At 43.7% G+C, this 27,613-nt stretch overlaps 1 protein-coding gene across 2 annotated transcripts in view; it reads right to left on the reverse strand.

Moving 5' to 3' along the window:
* NPTN (neuroplastin) overlaps positions 1-24,314 on the reverse strand; it is a 75,112-nt gene extending 50,798 nt beyond the window's left edge. For both annotated transcript variants that reach the window (XM_018572301.1, XM_018572300.1), the window contains exon 1: positions 24,055-24,314. In XM_018572301.1, the coding sequence (XP_018427803.1) occupies positions 24,055-24,154 (100 nt within the window). In that variant the 5' untranslated portion in view covers positions 24,155-24,314. The remainder of the gene's footprint in view (positions 1-24,054) is intronic.
* Between the last annotated feature and the right edge of the window lie 3,299 nt (positions 24,315-27,613).

Genomic DNA, 27,613 nt, shown 5'->3' on the forward strand with positions numbered 1-27,613 from the left:
TGAGCTCAGTCAGCATGATGATGCCCCCCTGGGGGAGTGGTATAAATAGGCTGGGCTCAGAGGAAAGGGGCAGTATGACAGAGTGATTTCCAAAATCTCATTAGAAGGCACTCCCACACAGTACTGGAGTTTCGTCTCATAAGAGGTTTGCTCTAATATAGTAAGACTACAAAACGCACAGATCTATGTTGCCGTTCTGGCCTGACCAGTGCAAAGCAGGGTCTATATTAGAATAGGGATGAAAGCAGAGTCTAAAGCTGGCCCTATACTCTGCGATTATCGTTCGATTTCCTTCGTGCACTCCGCAAACCCGTTTAATTTCCGCACGACTGCCCTATCGTGCATGTCGATTTCGAAAATTGTTCGTTAGCAATGCTGACCGAATTTTTTCGATTGATAGAACAGATTTTGGTTTGCACATGTGCAGCGTTCTTGTTGCGCTTTTTTCGTAAGGAATTTTTGTATAATTCGAAAAGCCTCACCCTTCGAGAAAATTCAGCCAGGAGTACAGTAAAAAAAAATGGTTCCCATCAACTGATCGATTATTGTACTAAAAAACCATTCGTGGAGAATTTCCGAATGATAATAGATGTATGGGCACCTTTAGGCTATGTTCACACCATGTCCGGACCAGATCTGCGAACGCAGCGCAGTGTGTTTTTGCCACGTTCTGGTGCGTTTTTTATTTTTAAGCTTACAATGCGCTTTCAGGTGCAGTCCAGTGCATTTGTGTTTACATGCATTCCAGACCAGAGAAAATGAGATAAGCAGCATTTTTATTTGTCTTGACAGAGCCCAGAATTACCATAGGGATTCATTGGGATGCTTTTTTGGTCTGGGAACAAACTGTTCTGGTCTGGACATGGTGTGAACAAGCCTTAAAAGTGAAATTAAAGTCCCGCTTTAGAAAACTGGAAGTTTTTGACTAGGGACAAAAGTGGAAAAAAAAAGAAAAAAAACTTCCCCTACACCCCTAGCAATATTTATCTAAGAATGTACATTGTGTGCATCCTGGCCCATTCTTGGAATCCAGAACATAGACATGGGTATATTATCAGAAGACGTCCAATGGGTGAAGATGATTGTCGTGGGTTGCATAAAAAGCAGCAGGGGAGATGGTGGTAGTAGAAGAGAATGGGCTCTGGATCTTTCACCACGAGAAGGGCAATGTGTGGTGTAAAAGTGCAAGTATGCTGAAGATAGTTGCACATTATGGTGAGAACTCACCCGCACACAGCCTTTTGTTTATTGGCACATTTACACTTTCACATTTTGGCACTTTTTGCCCGATTTCATTGAAATCAATAAGCCACATATCAATGTACGTTGCTGTGCATTTTGACAAGAGCTGCAATGCACAATAATGCATGGCACAACATGCTTTACAACTTGCTTTCATGTGTTTTGGTGCGTTTTAGGGATGCACCGATATATATCGGCCGCCAAAACATATCGGCCAAAAATGGCGCTTTTGGCTAAATGCAGAAAGTGGCATTTTCTGCCCGATACAGCGGTGCATCCTATTCTCTCCTCCCCCGCTGGGCGCTGCTCTGTGCCCCAGCGGGGAGGAGAGAAACTGTCACAGGCGGGCGAGCACTGCGGGGAGGAGAGCACTATGAGTGGCCAACGTCTCTCCTCCCACACCGCTCAGCCTCCTGTTACAGATCAAAGGAGAGCAGTGTGTGGGCGGAGACAGCCAGCGTTGTCATAGCAAGCTCAGCCTCCTGTGACAGCTTGTCAGGATGGAGAGCGGTACAAACAAACACTCAAGTGATCACTGTTTGTAAATAATTGAGGACATATTATGGTTATTGTATCCTCAATTATGAATGAATGGGAGTTATCTACATCACCTCCTGTTCATTCATGATTGTGGTTATAGTAACCATACAATGTTCTCATGTTATGAATGGATAGGAACACTCAGTATAGGAGGATTCCTGTTCATTTATAACAGGGGCTGCAGAAAAAGAGATTGAAGACTCTGTGTCTTCAATCTCTTACTCTATTTTAAAAAAGGGAAATATCAGGGGTCTGTTTAGACCCATAATTTTTCCCCCGAAGCCCCTAAAAGTAAAAAAATTAAATATTGAATAGAAAATGAATATAAAATAAATTTTAAAAATGTAAAATAAAAAAAAAACATTTTCGGTTTCAGCCTGACTTTTTATTTCAGTTTTGTCTCCATTTTGAAATTTTCATTTCGGTGCACCTCCAGTGCGTTTCAATTAATTTTGATTTCCATACCCATTTTATTTTGTAAAGAATGTACAATGCAGTAAAAGTCAAGAAATAGTGCAATAGTATGGGATACAATACATAGTCCAGTGTACATTAGGCGGTGAAAATCTCTATGCTCTCAACTCTTCGAACTATCATAAAATCGGCGGTGGTGTGCGATTCCGTGACCACCCAGCCATCCGGCAGTCACGGATCGCACACCACTGCTGATCGCGCTGGCAGTGCCATTATTTTCTAATGGCACCCCAGTCGTGCCAGGCAGATTGTGCGTTTTCCTGCTGCAATACCGACCTGCCCGGGAGGTTGCACACGATCGCAGTTGAAAACACTGCACGTTTATTCGCATGCAGATGGGGCAGCGGGCTTGTTTTCATTTCCTTTTTTTTTTTTTTAAACGTAACTGTATTGCTAACACACAGGGGATAACAATCCCCTGTGTGATAGCTTTTGGAGGTGACAGGTACTCTTTATTGACCCTGTCACCTCCAACACAGGAGTTCTAGCACAGCACTGTGCTAGAACTTCTGTGACAGGAACGAGCAGAGGCTGAGGGACGTGACAGAGCCTGTCACTGCTCCAGCACTACTCAACGTCCCCCGCTCCGTCCCGGCCCCCCGCTCATTTAAGAAAAGAAAACCAGCCCTGCTACTTGTGCGTAGCAGGGCTAACACAGTGAAAAAACCACTTGCCCGGCACCCGGAACTACATGTCCCTGGCGTCGGGCGATACGAATTCCACACCCCTGGACAGTAAGAATTAATGGGGAGGAAAGGGTGGGGGGAGAGAAGAGAAGGGGGCCAGGGAACGGAGTTCTACCGGTATAAAGAGGTGGTCTTATAGTGTTAGACTGGATATATCCATTTCTGGATGGGCATAGTGAACCAGGGTTTGATTGCATTTCTTTTTTATTGGAAAAACACATCAGGTAAAAAAAACACAAATATGTGAAACCATCCTGAATATTGCGATCTATGAATATTGATTAGCTTAATGTTAAATAACACTGTTTCTATGGATAGTATTGAAGATCAAAAGCTTGACAGCCAGGAAACTAACATTTTAAAAATAAGGATGGGGATGGTTCTGGCAGCTTACATATTTTTCATAGGACAAGTTAAAGTGACATTAAAGTCACATTTTATTTCACCTACCCCCATGTTAATGTTAGCACTTACCTTAAATGATGTCTCTTATTCCGATCTTCTTTCCTGATGTTTTCATCTGTCCCTCCAGCAGTGCGGCGGCTCTCCGATCCAGCGCTGACTGCTCTGTCTCTCCGATCCAGCTGTGTCTGCATGCGGGTGCACGCGTCCATACACTTACCTTGCGTCTATGCTTGTCTCCCGGCCAAAAAACCAGAACTGCGCCCGCCCCAAGATGCTTTGCGGCCGCCCGAACAGTTTCGTTTTCTCGGGCGGGAGCGCGCAAAGAAAAAAAGCTAAGTTTAAACCGCTGTTTTATCGTTTTTGTTAAAAAACTGTTTGCCTTTATCTACTGCTTGATAGCAGTAGATATAGGCAAAAAAACCGGAGGGTTTAGAACCCCTTTAATGTAAAACTGCTTGCAAATCAAATATTTTCCTGCTTTGACATTAGGTAGTTTAGCAGTCCATTAGAACGCGGTTATGGGGCAACCTTTTTTTAAAAACCAAACTAAAAAGGCAAATTTTATTTACCATTCCAAACCAAAAACTGACCAACCTGAGATTTGAAACAGAGGTTTGATGATCCTACAGGACTGCCCTGCTAAATATAAGTCCAGGTCAGATGGCTTAAATGACTTGATTCTCTTACCACGGCTGAGTCAAAGCCGTGCTCTTTCTAAGCGCTCAAAAAGTTAATAAAAGATCATGGATTTCTGGCAGCCAGCTGGACGATGGATAATACCCTGTGTTTCACTTTCCAACCTCTGAATCCTGGCCAAGTGAGCACAGAAGCTGGCACCTTGATTGTCCTTGAGATAAGAGATGGGGTGGGGGTGCTTTCCTAATATGTGCTTATGAAAATTAATCTGAAAATCCAAGGCAACATTTGTTATATTTGTACCTGCTCTACATAAACAGTGCAGTGAATATTCTACGCTTGATGCTAATTGCATATGAAATGCAAACTTATGAAATCTTGTAAAACAGGACATGTGTGTGCTTGCACAAGGTCACATACTGAACTGTATATAGATTGCAAAACAACCGAAATAAAAAGCCAATCATTTTAACAATGTTGGAGACAAGCTGCCTTTCTACATTTTTTTCTCTCTTTTATATATCCTTGTGAAAGATCAAAATTACAAAGCTGTCAATATGTGTATGAATTGCAAATTGTATTTAGGCGTTCTTAAAAATGAGCAATGTACACAGGGCAGCCATTTTGATCCTCTGGATTTTCTGATGAGTGGTAAGCGCAGATTGCTTGCCTAGAATGGAAACTGGGAGGAGCAGTTGTTTTTTTTCCATGCAAGGCAAAACAGAGGTACTTTTATAATGTAATTTAGCAATGCCGACATTAGCTCTGCATTAGCTCTGGTAATTTATTTTAATTCATTTTAATGTAATTCGCGCACGCACAGAGCATATGACATTCATATAGAAATAAGGGGCCCTGCCATGCTTGACATTTTGTCACTCAGGAACCCAAAACAAAACATACACAAAAACAAAAAAAGGGTCGAGGGCAAGTATGGACTGGTTACATTGTATGATGTAAAGCAAACCTGTTCATTTGCTGAACTCAAAGATTGAAGATTTGCCAAGTTATAGAAAACATCTAAAAATGTTGTGACTTAGCAGTGTTCTGAAAAATTACACTTTGCCTGAAATTCTGCCTAAAAGACTGCACTTCATGGTATGTGATGTGCCTAGGTACTTGATTTTAGCCTCATAGCTGTAGCGTGAGGTCTAAGGCACTGGTGCCTCTGATTGCTAGTCTCAGGAGATTTAAAAAGGTCACTACTGTACTGCTCACTGTTCTCCTTACTGAAGGCTCTGACATGAGGAAGAAGAGCCCTGCCTCTACCAAGATGGCCCCCTGCACAAAGAAAAACAGTGCAGAGCAAGACATAATGGGGAAAACATCAGCTGCAGGAAGGACCTCAGACAATTCTGGTGACCAGCCCTTTGCCCTCTGCCTGCCTTTTTCCCCTGCACAGCTTCCAGATTTCAGTGCCTCTTAAACCAGGCAAACAGCAGACACAGCTCACATGTATGGGCAATGGTTTTACCTGCCAAAAAGATTTGTTTTCCTGATTCAGTTCTGACATTTACAGACTTTCATACTCAAGCTGATGCCCTGAAATTGTATTTTACACAGCACCATGCTGGTCAGGCAAGCAAGGGCATAGTAGTTTCTTTGCTTTCCCAGCAATCCTGTCACCAGCATGTTGCCACCAGTGACACTATCACTAATGTTATTTGGGCCTAGTGGTCTGTACAAACACAAGGTCACCAGGTCTACAGACATACATTGTAAAAGCTGTTATATACTATTGCACCAGTGGGATCTAAACACAAGAAACCGAGGTGGTAAAACAGCTAGTTTTACATTATATGTATCAGTCCTTTGTAAAGAAAGTGTAATCTGCTCATAGTTATGCTTAGTTAGCTTTTAGTACATGTGAACACTATATCCCTGCAGTTTTTTTGGGGGGGGCTGCAAATTTCTCCTGTGACAGTACTCTTTGATCCGTTCGCTGCCAACGTATGTCATAGTGTGAAAGCCTGCACTGCTGACCTAAGGGTCCATTCACACACACAGCATTGACCTGCATTTACTGCACCAGATCAATGCAGGTCACCAATAGGACACATAGAAATCTATGTGCCCTGTTTACATAAAGTAAAGCGGATGTGATGGGCGGTGTGCTGCAACGTAGCAGGCTGCATATATTTTTTTTTTCTGCAGTGCAGCTTGATGGCACTGCAGGTCACTGCACAGCACTGCTGTGAAGAGGACCTGAATGGAGTGCACACAAAAAAACTAAACAGTGACAGCTCAGGCAGTGTGCCATACAACCCATACTGCCAGAGCTGTTACAATGTGCTAGCCTATCGGCTAAGACGCATCGATTCAGTCGATGGGCTAGTGTGAACAGGCCCAAACACCAAGCTGTAATAGCTGCAGGGAATTTGTTTACCCTGTCGCAACCGACTATGAGCTTTCTTGTGGGAGTGATTTGTGCAGCTGTAAGATCGGCCGATCACATTAACATGTGCGGCCATGTGATTTTCTAGTTTTGATGTGAGGAACGGTTAGAATCCCTGTCTAGTTTTACTGTGATGCGGAGCTCCATTAGAGAGAATTCCCCTCACTTTCTGTCCTGGAGACAATGTTTTACCAGACAGAAAGTTGTGGAAAATCTGTATCAAAAAAACAACTGAGCAATACAAAGTGAACAGAGGTTCCAACATTCCCTTAAAGGAGAACTATGAGGTGAGTGAAAATCACTCACCCTCATAGTTCAAGCCGACGTGTGACAATTAAACTATTACACGTCAGCTCAATAGATCGGGAAGTGAGCGAACACATACCGTCGCTCCCACACTTCTCGATCATCTCCCTGCAGAGAGCCGTGACTTTCAGTCACTGCTCCCTGTAGAGATTCCTCCCCACCCCAGCTCCGATCCTCCAGCCCTGATTTGAGGAACTGACGGGGAGGGGCAGTTATAGCTGGCTCCGCCTGTAGATAGGCAGAGCCAGCTGTCACTCACGCAGCTGGGTGGATCTCGACAGTAATGTCGGGATCCGTCCCGGCGTTCAGTATACCGCAAGCTGTAGCTCACAATATACTGAGCTTTGGGGTACGGGAGGACACTACTATATGTCCTCCCGTGACCCTTAAGAAAAGCACTTAACCCATAGTTCTCTTTTAACTTAGATTTTTACTTGTCTGTGTTGAGATTTCCCCTCCCTTCATTTCCTGAGGACAGCCTGCCTTCTTATTAGACAGGAATCTGTTTTGCACTCATGTTAAAATGCATTTTAGGCCTGACTAGTTAGAACCACGCAGAATTATGGGAGTTGGCAGGAGGGGCAGGCGAAGCCCAGGAAACATGGCGAGGAAGGTTGGATGAGATGTACACATTTCAGAGCTTTAAAGCCACCCAAACCACTTTGTGTAAATAGGACAGTCGACTTTATACATGTAAACAGGCTCCTGGCTGCTATAGTAGTCGGAAGACTGCTTACAGGGCCCCGTTGGCAATGTATGGCATTGGTTTGCTCACTTCTGGCCTGTTAAACATTCCCTTGAAAGTGTTTTGTTATATCAATATAATAGGTCAACTGTTGATCCTGCTAGAAATATGTGAACAGACAACTTCCTGAACACCATGCATGTGCTGCTATCAGCCATCAGTCTCATAAGCCCAGCATAGTTCTGTCTGTAAACTATGCGCAATGGTCCTAACACTTCCTGTCCTAGGGTGACAGCACAGTGAGCGAGTGGTGTCACACTAGAACCAGAAGGGTATGGCTGGACAACTAATGCAGCCACCACATCTAAGGACTCCTAAACTGTAATATATTATATTTTGTTCTAGGATTTAGATACACTAAGTAGTGAAGCCAGAGCATCGTGCATTAGTATAATCGCTAAAACAAAAATCACCAGCTTTCACAAGACAGCAGTCCATGCATACGTTTAGCCAAGCACTGCTGATTGCTCCATTTCTCATGATTTCAGAAGGCCAACTATGGTTCTCAGATGCCTTGTTTCCCTCCTACCCTGCATACACATGTCCCTCTTCAGTGAACAGTGCAGACTAGACAGCTATTATGGTTTTCTGCTCCAGCAGCTTATGTCTCCAGCATTTGACACTTCCATTAGTGCAAGATGACTGTGACCCTAATTGCACGCTATGGCTCTATCCTCCAACCTCCTAAGAGGACATAGCAGTATTTACACTTTTGCAGCCAAATTGTGATAACATCTATTGTAGATTTGTTACAAGTCTCTCATTCACATAGCATAACTATTCTGCTTGCACAATGCATGTTCTATTCTGAGAGAGCAATTAATTTTCTGTTTTGAGTTTTGCACTGGAATGCAAGGGGGGAATGGGGCTGGTTAAAAAAGAAATAAAGCCAAACCTTTTTTTTTGGCTTCAGTCCTCTTTTGGGTCACAGGAGTATATTTACATAGTCAGCATCTAGCGGGCTACCGTGCAGAGCCGCGCTGCAACCGGGAAAGATCGGATCCACCCTACTGCATGATTGACAGTGGCTTGTGATAACTCAGCTCTCGGTCTTTAGAGCGCTAGGTATTGGGAAGAGTACATTTTACTCTCCCAATAGTTCTCCTTTAATGTTAATATAATTAACCCTGTCTGTACTGTGCTGACAGATCTCATTACTTAAACTAGATCTAAAATACTGTCAACAAAGTTAAAGCTCTAGAAACATTGTACGGTAATGAGGGGAAGCTCAGTCTATCCCTACTCTATGGGGACAGTCAACGTTTCCTGTCACTTGGAAATTGAGAGAGAGAAGCTTGCAAATGCCGCTACAAGCACATCTAATAAAGAAATATTAAAAAAGGTAAGACATTTCTTAAATATTTTTTTTTTTTTTTAGGTATGTAGTGTGAATAAAAACACAAACATATTAGAGGGGTTTTCTAAAATCTGACTGCAAAAGTGGAAATACAATTTAAGCTGGTTATACCCAAGTAGAACATCATGTTCTCAGAACATCTGTTCAATTTACTAGTGAGAAGGAAAATTGAAGGAGCATAAAAAGAATCTATGTTTCTTATCTAAAAATGATCACAATTCTAACTGTAAATGTGATTTTCGTTGGAGAGAAGTCATACATATTGTAATGCTCGTGTCCTAGGCACTAAAGGAAGAAATGGGTTTAATGCCTCTAGGATTCCAGGAAGCAGGTCTGCATAAAATTTGAAGGGCTTTAAAAAGAAATGGGTTGACTCAATGATAAACAATATCAAATGCTCTGATGAACAATTTGAAAAGAACATTTGAACGAAGTTCTAACATTGTATGGCTAGCTTTAGGGGTCAGAGAATGGAGCCACAATACATGGGAGGGGGTGAACAGGCATCTGAAACTCTCAAGTGTTGAATGCCAAAGACCCTGATGAAGTCTCCAGCACTGGAACAGAAAGAAAACAAAGAGCGCTGAGGTCTATGGGTATGATTACTCTTGCATTACCTTCAGTCTTGCAGACGTACAGGCTCCTCTCCTATATGATTTTGCTGCACACTATGAGCTTCAGATAGAGCCCACCTCATTTCCTGGATGGAGGACATCCAGCACCATCTAGGCTTTTCATTCCCAGCCTGATTGTCGCTGGTCTGTCCCTTTCATTTACTGGATTTCAGTTCTTTCAATTATGGAGGCTCAGCTATGATCTGCTGCTCCACGTCGGGTCCCATGCTGCCAACTTCCTTTCGGACATTGGGATCAATGATAGATTTCGACCGCAGGAGGAAAAATTCAACAGAGCATGTTGTAAAATGTTTCCTGGTCAAATGAAATTCTAACAGTGAATGTGGTTTTCATTTGGGGAACTCCAAATCATACCAAAACCGAATGTTAAATGAAAATGAGATTACTAGATGGGGTTGGGCACGACCCCGTTGTTATGGTGCACATCGGCACCAATGACAAAATAGGAGGAAACTGGAGTGTCCTAAAAAGGGAGTTCAGAGACCTAGGTGCTAGGCTGAAGGAAAGGACCTCCACGGTAGTTTTCTCAGAGATACTAACGGTGCCAAGAGCCACTCCGGACAGACAGCGCGAGTTGAGGGAGCTTAACAAGTGGCTCCAGAGCTGGTGTCAGAAGGAAGGATTTGGTTTCCTGGAGAACTGGGCTGACTTCGCAGTATAAGCTAAGAGCTATGGGCATAGACGGAAGGGTGTGTACATAGATAGAGAACTGGCTAAAAGGAACGGGTACAGAGAGTATCAATAAATGGTGCCCTTTCAGACTGGGCTAGTGTCATTAGCGGTGTGCCTCAGGGTTCTGTGATGGGACCGATGCTTTTCAACCTAACAAATTTGGAATGACAATCGCCAAGTCACTGATGGCATTATCGAATGTTCCGACGGGATCTTTCATATGAACATTCGTTTGAAAATCTATCCGTGTATACCCTAAGCCTGGCATAACAAAACCTAGACTTCCGTGAAATGAGGCGAAGACCTACAAGGTATGTCCATAAGCAAAAAAAATAAGCTAGTGAAAAGCTAGGAGTGCACTAAAGTGCACCCTCAACTTCATAGAGCAGAAAGTCAATAAAATAAGGGATATTCCCAGACAGGAAAGTCATCTGCAAAGATCTGTAGGTATCCCTTTAGGAGCACTAGGAATGATACGTGGAAAACGGGACTGGAGGAAGAAATTTTTTTTCAGTCATCAGGTCCCACAAAGGCTTCTTTACACACAATATTCCACTAAAGGAAGGAGTACTCTCGGATAGAGTTTTGTATGTTGACTTTGCAAGGATGTGCAGGTGAATTAGGGATGGATGTTTCCTTGCAAAGAGGAGGGAAGAACGCTCGGGTGAAGGACTCTCACAGTTGAAGTGAGGAACATCTGAAACAACTGGATTAGTATTGCTCCTAGGATAAAGGAATAGATAGACCGACTGTGAGCAGAAATCTGCAATATTAGCTGGAGGTCTAAGGGAAATTTGGATTCTGCAACTGAGAAGGGGAATCCCAATGTAGAGAAGAAAATGTGAGAGGATTTTACAGATTAACAGATATAGGGCATCCGAAAGATGCCTTTGAGATGGCAATAAGAAAGTCTGGTATACCCAAGGAAGGTTATGTATAGACACCTCTTTGCTGAACTAGGAGGACTGAGGATGTATGAATGGCTCACCATTTTGGAATGCCTTTGATATTTTCACCTAAAATAGGAAGCTCCAGGGAGGACCAATAGCCCATGCTAAGGGTAGGCTGTAAAGACCACCGCTATGCGCTGAACAATCCGGTGCTACAAGGGTTAGGTGGTAGTGGGAATTAATTCCTTTAAATGTAAAAGAAAGGAGATTCCTGGCAGTTTAAGCACTTATATTATTACACAGGTTTTATAACTTTTCTAAAAACACATACATGCTTGAAATAAATGATAATTATGTTTTCCCAAGGTTTCTTTTTACGCCCTATAATACTGTACTACATAAACTGTTGTGTGTAAATTCTCAGTGCCAGTTACATGCAAAGCAAGAAATACTAGAAGAGGAAGAAAAAAAGTGTTTTTACGCGACACAAAAAGACTGTTGGCATGGAAACTTGTCTTCTGTTCATGCAGGCTTTATTCACACTTGCCACTTGCATTTTTGTCCTATATATGCGAGTGTCATATGACAATAAGCTTTTTTTGCAGGCAAAGTTAAAAGTAAATTTATACTGCATTTAGTGTTAAAATGTAAAATTAAATTATAAAGAGGCACTCCAAAAAGATATTTAAAATGTAGGTAGAGTTTATAAGTGACCAGCTTCTTATATCTCTAGGAGACTGCAGCTGCAACATCTCGTCACAGATTCCAGATCTGTTCCAGTCGACTTGGAAGATCACTCTTCCAGTGAAAGCAGCGCTGCAACTTCCAGGACCAAACCAATATAAAATGGGAAAAATCCAACTCAGCCAAACCTCTTTCTCACTGTCCGGCCAGGGGATATCTGTCATAGAGGATTGAGCAGGTCTAAAGATGGGCACACCCATATGGGTGTGTATAAATATATTTATTAGGGATGCACCGGAATTTCCGCCATCAAAACATATCGGCTGAAAATGGCACTTTTGGCAAAATGCAGAAAGTGCCATCTTTCGGATGAAATTTAGGTGCATGCCAGCTTTATCTTCTCCTTACTGGGTGCTGATCTGTGTCCCCTCTGACACAGCACAGCGTCCAGGGTGGAGCATGACAAACTGTCTCAGAAGGCTGAGCGGTGCGGGGGAGAAAAGCTATGTGAACGCCGGAGACACAAGAGGCCGGACACCCTCTCTGCACCACCCAGCCTCCCAGATTAGGAGAGCGGTGTGGGGGCGGAGACAGACGTCACAGGAGGCCAGGCCAGCGGTGTGGGGGAGGAGTCATCTGTCACAGGAGATCACGCTCTCCTTCCTGCACCGCTCGCTCAGCCTCCCATGGAGAGCGGGTACAAGCACTCAGCGATTGCTTGTAAATAATTGAGGACATAGGATGTTTACTGTGTACCCAATTATGAGTAGGAAGTGCTCTACCTCACTTCCTGTTCATTTATGATTGTAGACATGGTAAACATACTATGTCCACAAGTTATGAATGAGCAGGAACACTCAGTATAGAGGCTTCCTCTCCATTTATAACAGGGGCTGCAGAAAAAAGAGATTTAGAACTCAAGAGCCCTAAATCTCTTTTTCTATTTTAAAAGAGAAATATCAGGGGTCTGTTTAGACCCCCCCAATATTTCCCCGAAGCCCCCAACAGTAAAGTAAACAAACAAATATATATTTTTTTTAATATATATATTCCTCTTAACAGATCAAAAGCTTACTAAAATCAGTCAAGTTTAGGATCCGGGGTTTGATATTACATATACACTGAGTGGCCAGATTATTATGACCACCCCATCAGTACTTCACGAGATAACTTCACGAGGTGACTTCGTTGGGCCGCCTCGTGATTCCACGAGATGTTGAAAGGTGATGCGAGGAATCTGATACTGCACTGTTGCCCTTCTGTTGTCTTGTACCAGTCTTGCCCCTCTCCGTTCTGCCCTAACATTGACTAGTCGCTGACGGCCACAATTCGCATGTTCAGACCCATATTTTCGGCTGACAGTCCAGTCTTTAAACACTTTAACAACAGCTGCTCTTGAACATTTAACAAATTCTGCTGTTTTGCTGATGGTCACTCCATGGCGCGAGCGCCAACAATCATCCCACGTTCAAAGGCTGTTAAATCGCGTTGTTTCCCCATATCTTCAGAAAAAAAAATCACTTCTACTGTCGTGGTAAACAATCTGCTTCCCTATTTATAATGGTCTGGCCCTCTAGCAACTTCAGCGCGAAATTATAGCTAATTAGCCTACAAACGTCAACTGGTCATAATAATCTGGCCACTCAGTGTATGAGATATATATATATATATATATATATGTGTGTGTATATCATTCAATGCACTAAAATGTGCTAATCAAACCAAACCGTAAACCCCAGATCCTAAATTTGACCGATTTAATAAGCTTTTGATCTATTAAGAGGCTGGCAAGTCAATCGGCTGTGGTAGAATTTCATTGATTGTTTCAAATCGAGCTAAATAAAATGTGTGTGTCAAACAATGGACTAATCCAAATTAATAACATTATTTCAATGGATCTGTTCTGATAGATTGTATTAATTGATACTGTATGCGTTGTATCGTTCAATATTTTAAATTGATTGAATTGCTTATTTGCAATGGTGCATATATCTAGATTGATCACAAAACAGGCATCTATAGTCACCTTAAAGTGACATTAAAGTCACAATCCCCCCCATACCAATTCTGCTTTAAGGACTTACCTTAAATGATGCCTCTTGATCCGATCATCCACTTCCTTCCGGTAGCTTTCAGGAGTCCCTTCAGAGCTGGTGCCAGTCTCCAATCCAGCACTGACTGCTGTGTCTTCTGTGTACCACGGTGTCTGTCCACGTGCACGCTGCCAGCTGCGTGCATTGACTTACCCTGTGTCTCTCCTCTTCTCCCGGCCGAAGATTTCTGCTGTGCATGAATCTTCAGACGGGAGTGAACGAGGGAGACACAGGTAAGTTTGAACCTATTGGTAACCTCTTTATTTTTTTTAATGTTTTGGCATATTATCTACTGCCTGCTAGTGGTAGATATGAAAGAAAAAAAAAAGTTTATTTCTAATTTAACAGCCAGATTTGTCAAACGTTTTTTCAATGTCTGTAGGCACCTTTTGTCTGACGTCTCATACAGAAGGAAGTTGAAATTTGGCCGTCATGGACTGCAAACTCCTGTTCTGTACAGCGTTATAAAAGCAGAACTAGTTCCAGACATTTGTTTGAAATCTTGAGCCTACAGGCACAGTTATGCGAGAGCCTGACCTTTGCATGTCTTTTTGACCTCTTAAAAAAAGGGGACAGTATTTCTCCTGACAATGCCTTATAGCTGCCTCTCTCTCCAGAAGGCTGGCACCATCTTTGTTCAGCCACCATCCAGGGTGTGGGGGGGGTGTTGTGACTTTAATGTTACTTTAAGGTGACTATAGATGTACATGGTGTTATAATGTTAGTCTCAGCAATAATTGGTGGTGGTGGCGGCTTTTCCCCAGATTGCGACTTAGCATAAGCAGTCACTTGCCTCAAGAACTGATTTTATAAAAAGCTTTTTTTGGCTGAAGAGTCAGGAAATGTTTTATTTTTTTGTCAAGTGCAGTGCCAGTGTACACTTAGCACATTCCCGGCATCTGTAAGATACCAAGAATAGAGCTGTGTGCCAGGGACAATGCAACTCTTATGCGCATGTAAAAGGATTTACATCATTTCTGGTTGCCAATGACCAAAAAGGATGACTGGGGACCTGGAAGTGGCAGGGGAAGCTAGGTGTGAAGGACAGCATGGTCTGATTAGTGCTGGAAGGCAACTGTGCCATAATGTTCAAGTACTTTATGCTGTGCATATCTGCATATTAGGGCAAGAGCTCCCCACACCCACTGACTTTAGTTCCGCTTTAAGGCTGGCTTCACACCTATATATTTCTGTACCACAAGACAACCTAAAAACACAGTACCATTCATTTAGAATGGTGCCCAAAAGCACAAATATTCTTAAAAAGATGCCCAAGGGGCGTGGCTAAGACATGGCCGAGTGAAGACGCACGTTGCCGGAGCTCTGTTCCCCCTGACCAGTTAATGGACTAAGATGCCCAATGTGAATCATAAAAGTAGCCCTTTGGGGAGAAAAGAGGTGATGGCTAAGCATAAAACACAACCCTGCTTCCATATCACTAGTTTGAAGCTGCTACGAGGTATCATCGGTTTGTGGCGTTTCCTCGGTGCTGAGAAATCTGCAGAATGGAATGAACAAGAAGTGCTCCGCAGTTTCTTAGCCATCAGATTAACAGGAACGGGAAGAGCCATTTACAAAACATATTATGCCTGCTGACCAAATGCTGTTCAGTGGAGATTTCATAATTGGTGCAAAGTACAGAGCAAACAATCTATACTGACTAAACTATTTACAATCAATTGATATGGTAATTTCTGAAGATAAGAGTGCAAGTGTGAATGTTCGCCTTTGCTGGAGCTTTCTGTAATAAAGACCGGTCACTGCTGCTCTCTCTCCATGTGCAGAGTGACTGGTCTTGTAACTCCCTCGTCTTTTGTACTGGGTGGTCTTTCTGGGTCCCTCCCACAGCTCTGCTCAGACTATGTGCAACACAGTGATGAGGTCACTGCTACTTTTAAAAAGGTAATATCGGAGTTTGTAAAGGAATTTGGTGCACACAAAGTGGACCCATCACCACCTTAAAAAGTTGAAGGTACAAAGCACGCAAAGCATTTAAAAAAGTTACTTGCCGCATTTTTCCTTTCCATAAACAATTCTATGCACTTGTGTGTGCCATGAACTTGCTAGGGAATTCAACCGCTCCAGAAAACTCGACTACCTAGCACAGCTACATCATAGCCCTCTTCTTGGAGTCTCTAAATATGGCCTGTGCTGGTTCAGCTGCTCTGCCCGTGTTACCTTCCTTTTAAAAGGAGAACTATGGGGTCAGGGCTATTCCCCATAGTTCTCCTTAGGGTAACTGGAGGACACAAACTCGCGTCCTCCCGTCACCCTAAGCTCAGAATACCGCCAGCTACAGCTTGCAGTATACTGAGACGCTGCAACGGGAGCGGATCCCAACATCGATATCCGCCCAGCTGCGTGAGTGACAGCTGGCTCTGCCTATCTAGAGGCAGAGCCAGCTGTACCCGCCCCCTCCCCCGCCCGTTCCATCAGCGCTGGTGGATCGAAGCAGAGAGGGGGGAATCCCGTCCCGCTCTCGAGCCATGACAGGATCGAGAAGAGAGTGAACGCCGGTATGTGTTCGCTCACCTCCCGATCTACTGAGCTGACCTGTGACAGTCTCATTGTCACAGGTCGGCTAGAACTATGAATTGAGTGAAAAGCACTCACCTCATAGTTCTCCTTTAAGTAGCTGTCAGGGAAAGAGTGAAGTGTCAATTGAGTGAAAGCTCCAAATCTACTAGGGCTGCCAACATCAACCAGCAGCAGTCACAGTCCTTTTAGATATCCAACAAGGAAGAACGTTTGTCTGTCCTCTGCAACACTTGGCATCTAAAATGGCCAATTACTAGGTCTGAATGTAAACATGTGGCCTGGCGGTGATGGTCTTTATTCCTGTGAAAGCTACATGTATTCTATGCAAGTGTGTGTGTACACACATACACACACACACACACACTGGCCACTACTTTATTAGGTACACCTTGCTAGTACTGGGTTGGATGCCTTTTGTCTTCAGAACTGCTTTAATTCTTGTTGGCATTGATTCAACAAGGTGATGGAAACATTCCTTAAAACGCAGGCTCCCACAATTTTTCGTCTGGAAATCTACTTTTCAAATGACGAGCTCAATGAGATCTACCTCAATGAGATCTAACGAAAAAACACCTGCATTCAGGGGCGGGAGGGGGCGTGGCGGTGCATTGAAGTCAATGGCAGCGCAGCCAGGCACCACAGGCAGACACCTTGCCCACAGTGCGATCGCCTGCACCTGGAACCCAAGCACATTAGTGCTTGCGTTCCAGTCCAATGCGATCCGCAAAAATGCTGCGAGCAGTATTTTTGCAGATCGCACTGGACCGGAATGCAGGCACTAATGTGCCTGCGTTCCGGGTGATCACACTGTGGGCGGGGGGCATGGCTGCAGTGCCATTGACTTCAATACAACCCCTTCCCGCCCCTGAACGCAGGGAGTCGGCCGGCTTACATTCCAAAGTGTCCTAGAGGCCCCGGCGTCCTGTCCTCCCATGGTGCTCGTGTGGCCGACGTTGCACATGGGGAGAGATGTCCTGCCCCTTTCCATCTGCAGCAACTGACACATTCAGCCGCCATCCGCACGAGCAACGTGGGAGCATAGCCGTAGCCAGCTCCTTTTGAGCCCGAGGCAAGAGAAAAAAAACATGCCGCCCCCTACAGGCGTGTGATGTCACCCAGCGCCTTTAAGTTTTTTTTATTATTAATTTTATTAATTTTTATTTGTTTTTTTTACTCTTGGGGGGGGCTTCGGGGAAATATTAGGGGTCTAAACAGCCCCCTGATATTTCCCTTTTAAAAATAGAAAAAGAAAATTGAGGACACAAAGTCGTCACTCTTTTTCTGCAGCCTCTGTTCTAAATGAATGGAGACTACAGAGGCTTCCCATTCATTCAGAAAACATTTTACTATCATCCAGTTTCTGAATGGGGAGGAGCCTCTGTAGAGTGATTTTCCTCATTGAAAAACTCAAGAATGAACAGCTCTGTCCTCTGCCGCCGGCTGCAGTGGTTCCTTCACTTCTTCTCGGATCCCCGATGCATACACATGGGGAGAGCAGCGGAAATCCAGAGAAGCCCGACACGCTCGATCTTATGGGCACCCCTGTCTTAGAGAGTTTGGTCCTTACTGACATGATAGCATCACACAGTTGCTGCAGATTTATCGGCTGCACATCCATGATGCGAAGCGCCACCAGCCTAAACCGTTGATACAAGGCAGGATGGATCCATGCTTTCATGTTTACATCAAATTTTGACCTGACCATCCGAAATGTTGCAACTGAAAATCGAGACTCATCAGACCATGCAACGTTTTTTCCAATTTTGGTAAGGACTTTCAATCTATAGCCTCAGTTTCCGGTGTGGGCTCCTGCGGCGGTAGCCCATCTGCTTCAAGGTTCAATGTGTTGTGTGTTCAGAGATGCTCTTCTGCATACCTCGGATGTAATGAGTGGTTAGTCGAGTTGCTGTTGCCTTTCTATCAGCTTGAACCAGTCTGGCCATTTTCCTCTGACAAAGTATTCTTGCCCAGAGAGCTGCCGCTCCCTGGATATTTTCTCTTTTTCAGACCATTCTTTGTAAACCCGAGAGATGGTTGTGTATGAAAATCCCAGTAGATCAGCAGTTGCTGAAATACTCAAACCAGCCCATCTGGCACCAACAACCATGCCATGTTCAAAGTCACTTAACTCCCCTTTCTTCCCCGTTCTGATGCTCAGTTTGAACTTCAGCAGACCATCTGATTGGCTGATTTAAAATATGTGTTAACGAGCAGTTGAAGAGGTGTACCTAATAAAGCATCCAGTGAGTGTGTGTATTATATATTGAATATGAATGTACCCATAACAGGGCTTAAAGAGACCCTATTGCCAGACAGTTTATTTCAAAAACAATTTTCCCATAAGATTATGTGTATTTAATGCATGTTATTACTTATTAAAGTATCCCTTGTGTAAGCATCCAAAAGGCCTAAGACTGCTGCTGGGTGTTTCCATCTTGGATGTGATATCAGTAACCCCAGCAGACTCAGAGATGTCACCATTCACTCCTACTCCAGCTGCTACATAAAAGGGAGGTGACGGATGGAGGAGTTGGGCCAGCACAGATAGCAATTAGACACTCCCAAAAGAGAATAAATCTATGACATGCAAGGAGAGCGGCAGCTGTGCCAGGGAACTGACAAGCTCTAGCATCTATAAATTCCAATTTTATTTTAAAAACATTATCTGTGGATTTACATGTGATCTTGACAGTCTACTGACTCATTCATCCCATCCTTTTCAGAAACTTGCTCAGTGTACATGGATAACTTGAAACAATCATTTAAATTAAACTTGATTTATGAGGTTGTTTAGATGCAGGCATATTACAACAATCCAATACTGATATATGAACAAGACAGTCCAATTCGTTATACAATAAAAGCACCAACAGACTAGACTGTGCATAGAGTAAGCATATGCTCTTAGTGAAGGATATATTCCATTACCACATTAATAATTGGTGACCTTAAGCTCAGTTAAGAAGGGGGTGGGGGATCCAAAAGGCTGCAAAAATAAAATTCAGCATGTAGAAGAAAAAGAAAACTACTAATAAAAATATATTAGAATATGTTTAATCTCTTTATAGCAACTGCTCATGGAGAGCCTGTGTTTTTGCCAACTTGCTGATAAACCAGGTTTGTGCATTAATATTTCATTCTTTGGGCGTCTTCTGAAGGAATCATTTGGTTTGCCGTCAGCAGCAATTGGGGACATCCCTCCTGGATCGTGAATCTTAAAATCACAGGATGCTCTGTGACCTTGGAGAAAAGACCTTGAACTGGAGCAGTAGAAATTCATATGCATAAAAAGCTCTTGGAAAACAAGAAGAAAACACTCTGGCACCTCAAATTATAAATTGCATATTGCTGAGGACACCCTTATATTGTCCAACCCAGGGGCTTTATGGTTTTGTATATTGCAGCCTTCTGATCTATCTTTATTGTTGTTGTAATATTTTTGTGTCTATTAATAATAAAGGAAATTTAAAAAAAAATAAACATTATAAATTGCATAACCATAAAAAGAGCCAGTCTGCTGTAAAACAGGCAAACAAAAGGCCAGTCAGCTAACAGGATAACCAAATGGTATAAGATACCTCCAAAGAGGCATAATCCACTCAAATGAACTATGCATACTGTGAAATGTTTACCTCCATGGAGCACAACAAACGCATCAGTCCAGAAGAGATGAGCTCAGCTAAGGGATGCTGCCTTTTTATAAGAGCAGACTTACATGTTAGCCTTGTGGTGAAGTACTAAAGTGACACTAAACTCAGAAGTTCAATCTTAAAAATACATTCAAGTACCTTAACTAATAACAATAATGTATCTTATTCGTGTATCACTCAGCTGTAGATCCTCAAACCATCACTGAATTGGTGCTGACACTATCCTTCCTTCTGGAGGGGGGCTACTTTTGTTCCCCATGGTCCCCGTGTGTGTTGTAAAGTAGTCACCTCTCCAAGCTCACTCCCATGATGGACTACAATCGCAATACAAAATCAGTAGGGATGCACCAATACCGTTTTTTTGGTATCGAGTACGAGTAAATATATTTCTTTTCCAGTACTCGCCGATACCGAATACTGATACCAGAAGTCCCATTAAGGAAGCCGGGTAGCGTGTAATGAGGGTGCATGGAGCCGGCTTCCCGGCCAATCAGAAAGTCGGAAGTCATTACACGACGCCCAGCTTCCTGATACCAGACGGTCTGGTATCGGGATAAGTATCAGGAGCATTTGGGCGAGTACAACTACTTGCCCAAATACTCGATATCAGCACTGATACTGGTATCGGTGCATCCCTACAAATTAATAAACTAAACATGAGATTTTAGTCTTGCCCCTCCCTTTTAGATTGTAAGCCCTCAGGGGCAGGGCCCTCCTTACCATCTTGTCTTGAATTGTATTGTAATATCTTCCTTATATTGTAAAGTGCTGCGCAAACTGTTGGCGCTATATAAATCCTGTATAATAATAATAGTCCATCACAGGAGCGAGCTTGGAGCAGTGACTACTTTACAACACACAGAGACCATGGGGAACAGAAGTAGCAGCCCTCCACAAGGAAGGACAGTGTCAGCATGTATTCAGAGATGATTTGAGGATCTAGAGACGAGCGATATACAAATAAGATACATTTGTGTTAATAGTTAAAAAGGTACTGGAATGTATTTTTAAGGTTTAACTTCTGAGTCACTTAACGTAATCAAGTACATAACATTCAGAGACTTTGATAAACTAAATTTCCTGTGTTACAAGTTAATTACAGGTACTTGGACAGCGCTGCACTTTAAAAAATTGTACATTGCCCTTGCACTCAATAATCCAGATACTATCCAATTCACGGTCAATGTACAGCACTGAACACAAGTCAAATGCGCTAATATTATCCAGATATATTTCCGATCCTCTGTAATAAATGTCCATAGCAGCATGGGGATAATACTTTAATTTTAAAGTGCCAAAAGAAAAAAATAATAATTTATATGTGACCCACATTTAATAAATCTGGCCCTGGTGTATTTTACTAGGATAGCTGCAATTAATGGCTCTGGTGTGAAGAATCAGCAACATAGGCATACAGCACCAAGAGATTAATTATGCTGCTATTTATATCCTCTGCCCATTAAATAGGATGCAGTGTTCCTATTATCTCTCATTTGCATTTCAGAAGGGGTCAAAACCAGCACCAGATGGTTTACTTCAATTCCTTATCAGCTTTTAACTAGGGGTATCTGAAAGGTACATCTTGGGTGGTGGTGGAGGGGGATGGGGTTTCATTAATGTCTCTAATGAACAAATACTTAGAACATTTATACTAGGGGAAGCCGCACTTTGCTTTTTTTTTTTTCAAATACGATTAAATCAATAAGAAACCATTTTAATGAACTTGACTGTGCATAAGTAAAAGCCTTCTGAAGTCTACTAGAAGGATAGCAGAAAATTACGGGGAAGAATAAGTTCTCAATGGAAAAAACAAACAAATGGTGTCCTAGTTACCCATCAGTAGGCCTAATAAATAATTCCTGCCTTGCATCAGGTTTGTAAACACATTAATATTTTATTATAATTGCTTTTGATCTTTATAAAACACTGACTGGGAAGCATGGCTAAAAAAAAAGTACATACCCAGCAAGTATATAAATATAATATTTTAACATTCTTGCTACAGATTAAAAAAACAAAACAGAACTTTAAAATTTCAGTATTGAAGAATGCGACACCTTAATCCATGGATGTGGACTACTACTGGCCAGATTGAGATCACGTCTGTGACTTCAATCTGCTTGGATGCTCCATGATATAATCACTGGTGCCTGTATACAGTATAAGGGCCAATTTACAGCAGCTGCTGTGTGGTACCCAACACAGTTCCGATGCACCGATCCCGGCACATCGCACTGTGTACTTTTTGTTACTTTATTGCAATGTCACAAGTGACATTTCATTAGGTTCTACAGGCACAGCAAGGTGCGAGATGGTTGTACTGCATTGCATCCCGCTGCACTGAAAAAGAAAAATACTGCATAGCGTATTTTTTTTTGTTTTTTTTAAGCACACACCACTGCAATGCCCGTGTGTTGTTGTGGTATGAACCAAACCTATACGTGGCCAGGAAAACTGCCTTGCGTTGGGTCTGCTCTGAAAGAAAAAAAAAAGACAGGGCTGCCCCAATGTATATGGGCCCTAAGTCATCACACACCCTAGATTGACACTTTGGCAGATATCACCAGATACAATGAAGCAGCTTCAATGCTATCTGCGCACACATACACACCCTTGGTAAGTAACGTCTTGGCAGTAACTAGGCAAACGCCCTATTAAACGTTTATACTTCAGAATAGTAACAAGTTAGGCACATGACAGATTGCAATGAAGACACGGAGATGAACTAATCGATTTGCAAGTGTGGCAAACCTCATCCTTTTTTCAGGCAATTTCCGGTTGGCCTTAATATATTTATACAGATTTGCCCATGGTATGAAGGATGCTGCAATTTATGAATCGGGTTCATCAATTATGCCGTGATCTACCTAGGGTCCAAATCTGAAGCAAATCAAAATGTTCATTTTCAAACTGATAAATCGATAAACTCACCTCGAGAAGACATAAAAAACGGACAAGCTGGACATCACAGATTAAGAGACGGAAGTACCAAAGAATAGGAGAGAAGGACACAAATAAACTGGTACATGCATGTTAGCAAAGCAGCCAGCGGTGACCCCGGATCAGAAGGTCACAGGTGGCTGAACTACATGGACAAGTTAGGAAACAAAAAAAAATGACATGCACACGAAGGGCTTGTTCACACCAGCACTCATGTCAAAATGGTTGCAGACTGGCGTTCACCATGTAGCCGAGGTGCTTTATGTTTTCAACTTTTTTTTTTCCAACTTTATTGAAATCTCAAAAGAATTACATTAACTTCTATGCATCACGCGTTGACATTCAGAAGAGGAGGTTAGCAGCACTGCGAAAAAATGCAGCACGTCTTTTTTTCCCGCAAGGCACCTTAATGCAGCCTTATGGTGCAAACAGGGCACCTAGAAAAGGATTGTGCCCTGGCACTGACCCTGCCTCCGTCCGATGCGGTGTGAACGAGCCCTAACACTATTACCATATAATGGTTTCGCTGCCTAAGGACAGCCAAGAAGGATATTAATAAAACATATGAGCACCAACTGCAGATAGAACACGGATCACTCGGCGTACACCACACACGGCAGTGATTAATCTGCTCTTCTGCATGGCATGGACAGAACACGGTTGGTTCTACACATAGCGATGTGCATGTAGACATTCCTGCAATGTAGCACGCTTGTCATCCATTGGACCCATAAAGAAGCCTCGGGCTGGGGAAATGGCATGGTTTAATAAATATGCTGGTGTTTTATTGGTGAACACAATTGTAGCCCATCAGTCCTGTGCCTGGCACCATGCAGAGATGGAAGCAGATGTCACCCTGCAGATACATGATAGAACATGCACATCGTATGTATAGAAGAACACACACAGCCATCTGTACTAAGCCTGCCTCCATTACTGATGATACCCCCCACCACCATGTACCGGCTCCCCCCCACCCCCGCTAAGCCTGCATCCCTGGGAGTAGCCTGGCACTATGAGCGGAGAATACAGCTTCCCATACAACAGATGCCTCCCTCTGCGCTTCTCTCGCTCTTATGCTGAGATCATTGTCAGCCCTCTCCCTTCAGCCTCTTCTACGAACCCGCTGCCCATCTCCCTGCACCACACAGCGCACTTCTCCTTACCGTTCTGGGTGCCGCTGGCCGGTCCCGGGACAAGGCCGCACAGCACTAGCAGCACCAGCAGGAGGGCGGCAGGCAGAGGGTGAAGGTTGCAGCGGTCCATGTGCGCACTGAGAGAGGAAGACACAGCCAGACGGGTGTCCAGTCTCTCGGGCCTGGGATCCGGTGTCCGCCGCTCCCCCCTTTCGGTCTCCTCCCGCAGCTAGCACCCGAGTCTCGCGAGAGCCGCCTGTCGTCCGTGGGCAAGAGAATGAGGAGGGGCCATCCCTGCGTTAATTGTGGGCAGGAGGAGGCGGGGTCAGACTTCTCGAAGATATGCGCATGCGTGGTGTGGCTGTGTGTGCCCTCCTCTTGGTCCCGACGGCGGAGGCGGTTGGAAGCAGGAATCGCTAAGAGGGCGGTTTAATAGAATATATAGTTTAATAAAGCGCTGTATGCCGTACACAACTGACATATTTAATCAAATACTTATTTTCACCTTTGTTGCTTCTCAGTTTTCTTGTTCACATGCAGCCTCTTCATCCATGAATGCACTGCAGCCATGGCTGGTAGGCTCTACCATAACTCCCAGCATATGAACAGGTCACTGCAAGGGCACATAGAAAACAATGGTTGTCTATGTACCTCGTTCATGCCACAAGAACATATGCAGCAAATGTAATGAACACTAGTGCATGAAAATGCAACACAGCAACTGAAGGAAAGAAAAATATATAACTAGGACTGAATAATGCTCGACAACAGATGACGTTCAAACACACAAGGCGTGTGAAAATGCATGTTAACCCATGCAGACACATGCATTTTTTATGAATTGGGGTTAGTCACTATGTGCGATATGGCATAATAGGGCCCTCACTGGTCTCTGCCTTCCCCTCCCCCCAAAAATAAATAAATGTATCAAAGTGAGCAGACAGAATTTGGAGCGGTTGCCACTAGTAACCAACCAGCTTCTCTCTTCCATTTGTTCAGTTAGGCTTTAAAAATAAAAGAGGGAAGCTGATCCCTTCCAGTTTTGATAAATTGCTCTCTTTATATTATGAGGAGGTACATTCTAGGTTTGCCTAGATGCAAACCTGGGAAGTGCAGGGAGGGGGACAAGAAAAAAAAAATGTACAAGAACCCTAGTAAACGTCAGAAAACACAAGAACTCTGAATAAACAAAGATCACAGCATATACAAAGGAAAGAGGGGTGCACCCCCCCAAGCCACCTAGGTCACCCCCATGGGCTAAAAAGCTGTAGGGGAATGAACCAGGCCCACACCAAGAGGGGACGTGAACTCCCTCAAATGGTTGGACCCTGCACCAAAGTTCCCCCACTATGAGCGTGTCAGGAGGGTCACAGTTAATATTCCATCCGTCACTCACTGCCATGGATGGCATATTATTAACGGTCACAATGAACAATTACAAAATAATCATTTGTAAATAAATGGCGGTATCCTTGTTAATCCCATCTGTATGTAAACGCAGATACTGGGTTGGCGCATGAGAAATGCCTACGAAAAATGTGACGCCAGCATCTATGTTAATCAGGAAGCCAGGAGGCGGGTCGTAACATGCCCCCAGGCTTCCTAATCAATCAGGAAGCCAGGTGGTACATCATGACTCGCATCCCGGCCTCCTGGTTAGAAAGCCACGCTGCCTAGAAAAAATTGAAGCCAACTTCCTAGCCAATCAGGAAGCCAGAAGGCTGGCCATGACGTGCTGTCCAGCTTCCTGATTGGCTAGTAAGCTGGATTCACTTTTTTTCTAGGCAGCCTGGTTTCCTAACCAATCAGAAAGCCGGGACGCGAGTCATGACTGTTCCGCCCGCCTTCCTGATTGGTTTGGAAGCCAGGCTGCCTTGAAAACATGCCACGCAGAGTACAATAAGACCAGAAGCCCCACAGGCCGCACACCACATCAACAAAATAAAAACAAGCATTCCGGGCCAAATGTCAGTTATATTCCAACCATGGGGACCACATGTTAACAGCCTTTTCCTCTGACCACCAGGTCCGCCCTCCTCCAGCACAGTGTATGCCTACACTGATGCCTCCTGGTATATGTGACGTGGCTATCTCAGAAGGCTTTAGGAGTGGGGTACATATTCTTCTCACCTAGGTGTGAATGGAAGCCGGGGTGGGGCAAGAGAAAGCTGGCCCTCTGATGACATGCAACAGCACAGTAGAGTACCCCGAGGCCTCCTGGGATGTGTGCCGTGGGTATCTATGTCATTCACACCCAAGCGAGAATCCAGGAAGGTAAAAAAAAAAAAAAACGATAAAAAGTCGAATTCTGAGAGAGGAGGGGGATAGGGGTAAGATGACATAAAGTGGGTGGGGTGAAGTTTAAATGCTCATTTGTTTAGAAGCAATAAGCAGCTATACTTCGCTTATTGCTCAATTGTCCAAACAGCCAGAACTCTTCTCCGCTCTCTAACCCTCCAGGAGGTGGACGGGCCCTCACCATCCTTATGTACAATGCAGGACTGCACTGACACCTTATAGGAGGAAATGCCTGAACCAGGACTTTTATGGCAGGAATACCACCAGCTATTTTTTTTTTTTTTTACTGAAAACTAGGGATGCACCGATACTGGTTTCGGTGTATCGGTGCCGATGCCGAGTATTTGGGTGAGTACTCATACTCGGCCAAATGCTCCGATGCCTAGCCAGATATTTCCTGTATCAGGAAGCCGGGCAACACGTCATTACATGCTGCCCGACTTCCTGATTGGCCGGGAAGCCGGCTCCATGCTCCCTCATCACTTGTGACAAGAGAGCACGGAGCCGGCTTCCCGGCCAATCAGGAAGCCAGGCAGCGTGTAATGACTCGCTGTCCGGCTTCCTTAATGGTCGGGAAGCTGGCCAATCAGGAAAGCCGGCTCCATTATTACTCATCAAATAGTGACGAAAAGCATGGGGGCGGCTTCCCTGCCAATCGGGAAGCCGGGTGGCGAGTCTTTACATGCCGCCCGGCTAATCAGGGAGCCAGGTGGCGAGTCATTACACGCCGCCTGGCTTCCTTAAATGGGACTTTTGGTATCAGCGAGTACCAAAAAAATATCGGTACTCGTACGAAATACCGGTATCAGTGTATCCTTACTGAAAACTGCAGAATTAAAAATGAAAATAACTTGAAATTACAATGACATGTTAAAGTTCATATGAGATTTTAGAGGCTGGGTTTCTATCTACTGTGATGTTCAGAGGTGTTAACAACAGTGGTTTGTATTCAGTGATGACTTTTAAAGCTATTTCGTCACAAACAACAGTATTTTATTTGCCTTAAAGGCCAACAATTAACATTAAAAATAAATTAGCTTCTCTTCAGCAAAATGTAAATCAAAGTCCAAAACAGTTGGTACAGGAAGACAAAACCAGACTCACCGCGTCAAGGGCTGTTTTTCTGCAAGAGGGTTATCAAAGTCCCAGAGTCTTGGGGTGTTCCTTAACAGGCAAGCAAGCAAGCACATCACCCTCTCTGCAAACAATCTCTTTCAAAAAAGATCCCGCCTCACTACTCCAACAGCTCTCTACAGTTCCATGTCTTTAAACACCCACTCCCACAGGCCAG

This window comes from Nanorana parkeri, unplaced genomic scaffold, assembly GCF_000935625.1.
Source record: "Nanorana parkeri isolate BGI_ZX_2015 unplaced genomic scaffold, ASM93562v1 scaffold1992, whole genome shotgun sequence".
Classification (NCBI taxonomy): Eukaryota; Metazoa; Chordata; class Amphibia; order Anura; family Dicroglossidae; genus Nanorana; species Nanorana parkeri.